Source organism: Rhincodon typus, chromosome 6 (genome assembly GCF_021869965.1).
Source record: "Rhincodon typus isolate 14 chromosome 6, sRhiTyp1.1, whole genome shotgun sequence".
Classification (NCBI taxonomy): Eukaryota; Metazoa; Chordata; class Chondrichthyes; order Orectolobiformes; family Rhincodontidae; genus Rhincodon; species Rhincodon typus.
Genome location: NC_063337.1, coordinates 19,825,810 through 19,834,818, shown reverse-complemented (window position 1 = coordinate 19,834,818; position 9,009 = coordinate 19,825,810). Strand labels below are relative to the sequence as shown.

At 40.3% G+C, this 9,009-nt stretch overlaps 1 protein-coding gene across 2 annotated transcripts in view; it reads right to left on the bottom strand.

Annotated features, from left to right (window-relative positions):
* Positions 1-2,173: 2,173 nt before the first annotated feature.
* p4ha3 (prolyl 4-hydroxylase, alpha polypeptide III) overlaps positions 2,174-9,009 on the bottom strand; it is a 77,561-nt gene continuing 70,725 nt past the window's right edge. The window contains exons 12-13 of one of the 2 annotated variants that reach the window (XM_020509803.2): positions 5,099-5,195; positions 2,174-2,663 (exon numbers count right to left, since the gene is read on the bottom strand). In XM_020509803.2, coding sequence (XP_020365392.2) covers positions 2,593-2,663; positions 5,099-5,195 — 168 coding nt within the window. In that variant the 3' untranslated portion in view covers positions 2,174-2,592. Of the gene's footprint in view, positions 2,664-4,097; positions 4,266-5,098; positions 5,196-9,009 lie in introns of those variants that run through there. The other variant, XM_048597623.1, reaches the window with a different exon arrangement.

The following is a 9,009-nucleotide window of genomic DNA, read 5'->3' as shown; positions in this document are numbered from 1 at the left end:
AACAAAGAGGTGTGCTGAAATGGCAGGGAACAGGAAGCTCAGGGTTATTTTTGCAGACAGAGCATAGGTGTTCTGGAAAGCAGTCACCCAGTCTGCATTTAAATGGAGAGGACAGCAAATTGAGAGCAGTGAAAGCAGCTGACTAGATTGAGTGAAGTGCAGGTAAAACTGTGCTCTGGGGTCTTGAACAGTTATGAGAAGGAGGTAAATGGGAAGGCGTTGCACTGTCTGCAGTTGCATGGGAAGGTGTTGAGGGAGTGTGGGGAGACGTTGGGAGTGAAGGAGGAGTGGACCAGTGTGTTCTGGAGGGACCAGTCCCTGTGGAAGGCTGACAAGTAGTGGGGTGGGAAATATGCATCTGGTGTGGCATCCTGCTGGAGGTGATGGAAATGGCAGCTGATGATCCTTTAGATGCAGATGCGATGAAATGAGAGGACCTTTGACAAAGCATTTGTTGACCTATTCTGATAGTGGCCTAGTGTCCGATTTTGTTTGATACTGCTCATGCATCTTGAGATGCTTTAATAAGTTAAAAGTATCTTATATTCCTGTGGTTAGTCTACCATGTAGGGAGCTTAAAATGTGGAATATTACAGAATTCGGAGGAGCATTGGGGTCCTGCAGCAGCTGATCTAAGTGGTTGAGCAGCAATACATGTGATGAGCCCCCAGGAGAACAGTCTGGTTTGTGTTGTTTCTTTATTAAACTGCTGCAACATGGATGTCTTCAGTGAGGGCCTCATGGTAGAGGTCACATGACTACTACAAGCCAAGAAGCACATTAGCACAGTATTACATTTCTATTCCAAATTTTAGCACTTTTTTCCAAACTCTTTTGGGATAATGGCCCAGAAATTCTAGTAAAGGGGGGATCAGAAACCCCATTTCAGAGCCTTGTCATATTAGAAAATAGCAACTTACCTTTCAATGACATTGAGTGCTGGAGATTCCTGGACAGGGGCCTTCTGTTACAAAACTGTCCAGGAGTCCTCAAATCCAGCGATGCAGAAAATCATCAAAACCACCACTTCACGCTGACTTCTTTTGCAGATCACTTTAAAACTATACCCTCTCATTGTTGCTCCTTCTCCAAGTAGGTACTTGTATGCTACAAGAGCCAGAGAGATTTGTCACTACTACTCTTAACACTATTTCCATTAATTAACTCCGATTGGTTTATCTTCTTCTCCTTCCAAGCCTCCTAAATTTGTATTTCCCAATTGCCATTCTCTATACCTTTTCTCCAACTCTCATTTCCCCTTTCCATTGGATTGGTCCATGTTAATAGGCAAAGTACTGCAATGAAACAAACACAGAGAATGCTGGAGAAACTCAGCAGGTCTGACAGTAACTCTGTGGAGAGAGAAACAGAGTTAGCGTTCAATTCTGGTATAACTCTTCTTCAGAAAGTACTGCAGTGATTTGCCATTGCCTTTGCAGGTGGAAGGTCGCTGACCATGAGACCACCCCTTCCTTTCCACCTGCTATTAGGTGCATTGGCAGGATTGACAAGAACACCACTTCTCAAGGTCAGGTAAGGATGGGCAATAAATACTGGTCCAACCAGTGAGACCTGTATCCCATGAATGAATTTAATAAAAATGAATCTGTTTGACCATGTTATGAAGGCAGTTAGGATTAAAATCCAGAGATTCTGGCCCAGAGGGATGAATGCTGGCACTGTGTCATAAATTTATCTTTAAAAATTAGCTTTTGTTAATTAAAACATTACCTTTTGGTGTTTATCAATTTGCTATATATTCTCTTTTTTTTTCTGTTTTTATCACTGATACTTTGACTTGGATAAATATCCCAATAACAGAGGCTATGACACCACAAGAACCAAACAATTGAACATATAAAATATCATCTGTTTAAGCTTTAAGGACCAGTTCACTGAGCATGTACAGCCAACGGGGATCATTATTCCAGAAGGGGGCTTACAAAGTAGGGGGATATAATGTACCCAACCTTTTAATCAAATAATTGATGGCCAAATATCTAAAAAAAAGTGCCACCACAGATCTGATCAGATGTAAATGTTATTTACACTCCTAAAGGCTACAAACATTTAGCTGTCATCTATTAGATTAATGCTTGCATTTCAAAGTCATGAGAAGCAGAGACTTAGTTCTGTCATTTTCCTTTAATTTTCCAAGGAAATTCTCCTCAGAATTGAATGATGCAGTATAACAATTTGCTTCCGTGAATTGATTTCATAAAATACATTTTCCCATCTCCATTTATTTGAAAATAATTTATTCTCCTCTTGTCTTTGATTCAGCTTTTCCATTTCAGAAGTGGTTGACGCTAAACTTCTTTCAGCAGAAATCAATGACCTAGGCACAGTCAGTGATGAAAATGAATGGAAATTTGTAGCAATGTGTCCTGGCTTCGAGGGTCAACTGCTTAGCTCTGTTCCTCAGATCCTAGTCAGTGCTGAAGTATGTTTTGGCTGCAGGCCATGCTGCCTCACTACTGTCCAAACAAAGCTTGGATTCCCAGTCATTATTTCAGAAACATATGGCACTACCTGTCTCAATGCACAGCACAGTGTCTTGTACTCCAAGAGGTCCTGTGACAAAGAGGTCATTTACTCATCTGGGTCAGCTCCACATTTCCTTTGAAACTCCTGCCCATGTTCTCGAATCCACTTGTTAGCCACTGGAAAGGTTTTTATAAGAAAGAAAAATTGCCAGAAGGCTTTATGTCAAATACTCTACACTAATGTACAAACTGTCCAAAAATACCAGCAGTGATTAGTCTTGATAGTTTTCATTAAATATAGAAAAAATAGCAAAAGCTTAGAAAAGCAACATTTATATTAATTGCAACAAAAACAAAGTTGCTGGAAAAGCTCAGCAGGTCTGGCAGCATCTGTGAAGGAAAAAACAGAGTCAACATTTCGGGTCCGGTGACCCTTCCTCAGAACCTGTGTGTATTAGTGTGTTGTAGCTTTTCTTTCCCATGTTATAGTTGTAGCGATGTCTAGGTTATGTGTCAATTCATTCATTGACTCACTGTTCATGTCACTGTTCTTGCAGGGTTTGAGTGAAGATTTGTAGTTCAGGTGCTGATTGTAGATGTTGGTGTGTTTGCCAAGCTGGGAGGTTTGATAGCAGATGTTTCATCCCCTTACTAGGTGACGTCCACAGTGCTGTGGAGCCTCCTGTGAAGGGCTGTTGTCTTGTGCCGGTTCGAATTTATATGGTCCAGTTTTCATTGCCTCCAGTAGGTGCCAGTTCCGGTTATGCATCGTAATGGTTGGTATATTGGGTCTAATTCAATGTGTTTGTTGATGGAGTCTGCGGATGAATGTCAAGTCTCCAAGAATTCCCTGGCTGTCCTCTGTTGGCTTGTCCTATGATAGTAGTGTTGTCCCAGTTGAAAGTGTGGTTTTTCTTGGCTTTGTGTATTGAAACCAAGGACATCTGGTCATGTCGTTTAGTTGCTAGCTGGTGTTCGTGGATGTGTGGATGCGATACATCGAACATTACAACGCACAACTGGAACTGGCACCTATGAACGCAGCAAAAACCAGACCGTATGAATTTGAACCTTCACAAGACAACAGGAGGCTTCACAGCACTGAGGATGTCACCTAGTAAGGGGACAAAATGTCTGCTATCAAACTTCCCAGCTCAGTGAACACACCCAGCATCTACAACTGTTCTTACACTAAATAAATGAAGTCAGAAGTCACACGAAACCAGTTTATAGTACAACAAAGCTTGTGTGATTCCGAATAAACCTGTTGGACTATAACTGGTGTTATGTGACTTCAGACTTTGATCACCCCAGCCCAACACTTGCACCTCCACATTCTAAATAAATGAGACAATTAGATAGAGTTCACAGCTAAGTGACTTTCCAGCATTGTCTGGGGGCAGAGGCAGGGGTGATTCCCATTACCTCTTTCTCTCTGCAATCTCTCAGACTACATACACAAGCTGTCTGTGCTCTATTGCTCTCTTTCCAAAATACCCGTCATGTTTTGTTTTTGAAAAGCAGGCTGACACAGTCGAAATGGCCATGGATGTAAATTATTTGGCTGTCTGGATAGAGAGACCAAGGGAATGTCACACCTAAAGACGCAAAGGAGCTTCAAGCAACAAGCTTTCAGAGGATGAAGGCACAAGTCAAAACAGGCTGGACTGTGATTTCTTGTGACTACAAAGACAACAAGACGCTGATAATCCCTTGCTCAATGGCAAGCCACCACCTGCAGATTATGTTAGAAACTGCAGATATAATTTGTGTTTTTCCCTGTGAAGAATAAAAAAGAACAGGGGTTAAACAGAGAACATAGAACATAGAATCCCTATGGTGTGGAAACAGGCCCTTCGGCCTAACAAGTCCACACCTACCCTTGGAGCGTCCCACCCAGACCTATCCCCTTATAACCCACCTAAGCTACACATCCCTGAACACTACGGGCAATTTAGCATGACCAATCTGCCTAACCTGCGCATCTTTGGACTGTTTCAACTCTACTGGAGTTCTGCAAGTTGGACTGAGGTTCTCATATGTGACTAGCTTGAGTTCAAGTGTCAGGACACTATGAAAGCTGCAGTCAAAGAACTAAAAGAGCTAGAGTCAGCTAGCTGTGGTATACATGTGGTGAAGGAACAGTGAAGTATATCCAAGTCAGGATGTGAGTGGTTTAGAAGGGAAATCACAGGGCTACTTATAGTGTTGCTGAGTCAAAATCTTGGAAATCATTCTCTAATGGCATTGTTGGGTGTATTGACACCTAACGGACCACAGCGGTTCAAGAAGGCAGCTTGTCACCAACTTCTCACAGGCAATTAGGTATGGGCAATAAATGCTGGCCCGGTCAACGAAGTGCATATCCCTTGAATGGTTTTAAAAAATTTTTAAAATAATGTTATTCATTTTTTGCACTAGACACGTCTCTATTATTAATCATGTAACTAGCATCTATTCTTGTTATCCTAATCCTTTTACCCCTTTAAAAAATTTTCTCAATCCCATATGTTTGTTTCTTGCTGTTATAGTGGGCTTAATTGACTGTGCATTGTCATTTTTAAGGAATGTATAGAGCAAATAACTCACAGTTACTTTAATCAAGCACCTACCCCATTTGTCTCCAACGAGCACTGGACAGCCAGCATGAAGGGTGTCTGAATTGCCTTGTCCATTTCTGTGGAGATTCCACCAAAACAGGGCTGCATTCTAAATGAATAAGGAACAATTTATTGTGAGTACAAATATGAAGAAGGTTAACAAATCTGTGTTCAAACAGGATATGCAAGATGAGTTATTTTTCCATCTTGCTTGCTTTCTTTGGGATAGTAAGTTGTCACAATTAAAATCATAAATTAAAATCATTTTGCTTTTAAGAACTGTGAATGTTGAAATTAAAATATCCTTTAAAATACAAAGAAAGTTATTTTGTATGCTAATGAATTCAGTTTGAAACATCATAATGATCTTCAAAGACTTGAGGGATGATTGCTGCATATTCTTTTGGGAGGTGGGGGTGACCTTATTTTGAGGCTTACAATCACCAAGAGAATCTCATTATAACTGGAACTGACTTGAAACCATCTGGTCATGTGGGGGAGGAGGAGCAAGTCACCGTATGGCAGTTTGTAGCAGAATCGGGACAATTGATATCCTACCTCAGAAAACAATGAGATATAAAATAAAGAGAATTAAATTTGTCACTCTATTGTACAGAATGGCAGTGGAAGATCTGCTCTGACACAAATTGTAAGTTATGGTGTTCCTGATTCCTTAAGTGCAGTTGCAATATGACAGTGAAAATATGGTTTAATATGCAGGCTTTCGCAAATAATACTGGTAAAGGTCTTAAATTTAAAGTGACCAAAAGCAAGCACATTGCAATCTAAAAACCTTTGAATTGCATGTTAAGAGAATCTCTGCCCCATTGTGCAGATGTTTGTTAATAAATTGATTTCATTTCAAAAAAACCTCTAACTTCAGAGCTATATCTATTGTGATGTAAGTGTGGGGATTATATATATGTTTGAATATCATTTATTTTAGATTTTGGGTATGGACTAGAGGCATGTGGATTGTGGTCTGTGTGTCTGAAAAGGTTTATTAATTAACTTGCAAGTATTTCCATAGCCATGATGATTTATTTAAAGAAAATACAGTAATTTCTGGAATGTAATGGAGTTTTGTTTTCATTGAGAGAGTTTATGTGCAAACAAAAAGAATCTTGAATTTTTTTTGATTGGGGTAACACCCAACTTGGAAAAACTTCTGGGTTTTAGTTGGGCCATTTTGCAGAAATTTTCGCTGAAGTTGAATGTATTAACAGTTGCTCCCCAGAAAAAAATGTTATGAAATATATTATATCAGTTTAAGCAATTTAGATTCAAAGTCATGGACCAGAAGCATTTGGTTACAACTCTAAATGAACTATCTGAAGCTGAGAAAGTCTAAGCTCAGTTGTATGAAGGCTCCAAGATTCTCAAGATGGGAAATTGAAACCACAGTTAAATGAAGCCTTGTATATATGAAAGAGAAGGGAAATTTGTGATACATGTGATTTTTTTTTACACAGTCATGGGGTATGAGCATTGCTGTCTGGGCCACATTCATTGCCCATCCCTAACTGTCCTTGAGAAGGTGAACTTGAACTGCTGCAATCTGTATGCTACAGGTTGACCCACAATAGCCTTAGGGAAGTAATTCCAGGATTCTGACCTAGAGACACTGAAGGAATGTTGATATACATCCAAGTCAGGATGATAAGGGTAGTAGTATTCCAAAGTATCCACTGCTTTTGTCCTTCTAGATGCTATTGATTGTGTGTTTGGAAGGTGCTAAGGATTCTTGTTGAACTTCTGCATGGCAACTTGTAAATAGTACACACTGCTGCTACTGACCATCAGTAGTGGAGGCAGTGCATGTTTGTGGATGTGGTGGAAATCAAGTAGACTGCTTTGTCCTGGAAGGTATCAAGCTCCTTGCATGTTATTGGAGCTGCACTCATCCAGGTAAGTGGGGAGTATTCCATCACACTCCTAACTCGTGCCTTGTAGATGGTGGTCAGGCTTTGGGGAGTCAGGAGATGAGTTATTCACTGCAGTATTTCTAGCCTCTGATCCACTCTTGCAGCCCCTGTATTCGTATGGCCAAACCAGTTCAGTTTCTGGTCAATGGTAACGCCCAGGATGTTGATAGTGGGGTTTTCAAAGATGGTAACACCATTGAATGTCAAGGTGGAAGTGGTTAGATTGTCTCTCATTGGAGATAGACATTGCCTGATATTTGTCTGGCCTGAACGTTACTTACCACTTGTCAGCCCAAGCCTAGATATTGTCCAGGTCTTGTTGCATTTGAACATGGACTGCTTCAGTATCTGAGGAATGGCAAATACTGCAGAACATTGTGCAATTATTGGCGAGTTCCTCCTACTCTGATCTTACGATAGAGGGAAGGACAGTGATGAAGCAGTCGAAGGTGGTTGGGCCTAGGACACTACCCTGAGGAACTCCAGCAGAGATGTCCTGGAGCTGAGATGACTGACTTCCAACAACCACAACCATCTTCCTATGTGTCAGGAATTACTCCAATTACTGGAGAATTTTTCCCCTGATACCCATTGATTCCAGTTTTGCTCGGTCTCCTTAATGCCATTCTTGCTCAAATGTGGCCTTAATGTCAAGGGCTGTCACTCTCACCTCACCTCTGGAATTCAGCTCTTTTGTCCATGTTTGAACCCAAAGCTTTAATGAGGTCAGGAGCTGAGTGGCCCTGGCAGAACCCAAACTGGGCGTCACTGAGCAGGTTATTGCTGAGCAGATGCTGCTTGATAGCTCTGTTGATGACAACTTCCATCACTTTACTGATGATTGACAGTAGACTGATGGGGAGATAATTGGTTGGGTTGGGTTTGTCCTGCTTCTTGGGTGCAGGACATGCCTGCACAATTTTCCACATTGCTGGGTAGATGCCAGTGTTGTATCTGTACTGGAACAGCTTGGCTAGAGGGAGCAGCAAGTTCAGGAGCACAAGTCCTCAGTACTATTGCCGGATTATTGTTAGGGCCAAAAGCCTTTGCATATCCAGTGCCTCCAATCACTTCTTGATATCACATGGAGTGAATTGAATTGGCTAAAGGCTGGCATCTGTGATGCTAGGGACTTCTGGATAGGCTGAGATAGAAGCCTCTGCATTGTTTATTATTCTATTTTGTTTTCATTCCTTTTGTGTAATAAACTTGTTTCATGATTGAAATCAAATCTGCAGCATTGTGTGTTTGTGTTTCAGTGAAAGCCCAATTCATTAAAAAGAAACAAAATATGATCTATCAGGGCATATTTCTGTCTGGGATGTGATTTGTCCAGTAATAACATCAGTTCAGATTATATCAGTACGTTGGATTTTCCAGTTCTTGGCCAGGTTATGAAAATATGGGTTAAAGTAAACAGTTTGCATATGTAACATATTGGAATTACAGTGAAATCTGGGTGACTCACAGACCAGTGGTATCATTGACAAACCTGCACTAGATCAGCATTCAACTAAACTTTATAAAACATGCAGATATTTTGATATGAAGAAAAGATTCTGTCAGGCAGATTTGGAGAACTAAAAATTCAATAATTCGAAGTGTAAAAAATTTAGATTGTTTTCTTTAGTTTACAATGTTGATATAATTTTATTGTTTCATCTATTAACTTAAGATCAAAGCAGGAAGAGAAATCAAACAAATACCTGACGCATAGTTCTAAAACATATTTTAAGGGTGTAATTTATCATAATGTCAGAGCATTTTATTACACTTTAAACTTCAACAAAGAATTTGTGACTAGATTGAAAATGTGAGGTTAATGGTAAAGTTGACATAGTGTTACCAGATCATAGGACTGCTCTCTCATTAAAGATAGATGACTGGTAGAAGTTTAACCAAAGGGTCACCATGTCTTAGGCGGGGGGAGAGGTTGAGAAGGAGACTTCTTCATGGATCACTTATAGAAAATGTTTAGTTTGATTAGCCAGCAGAAAA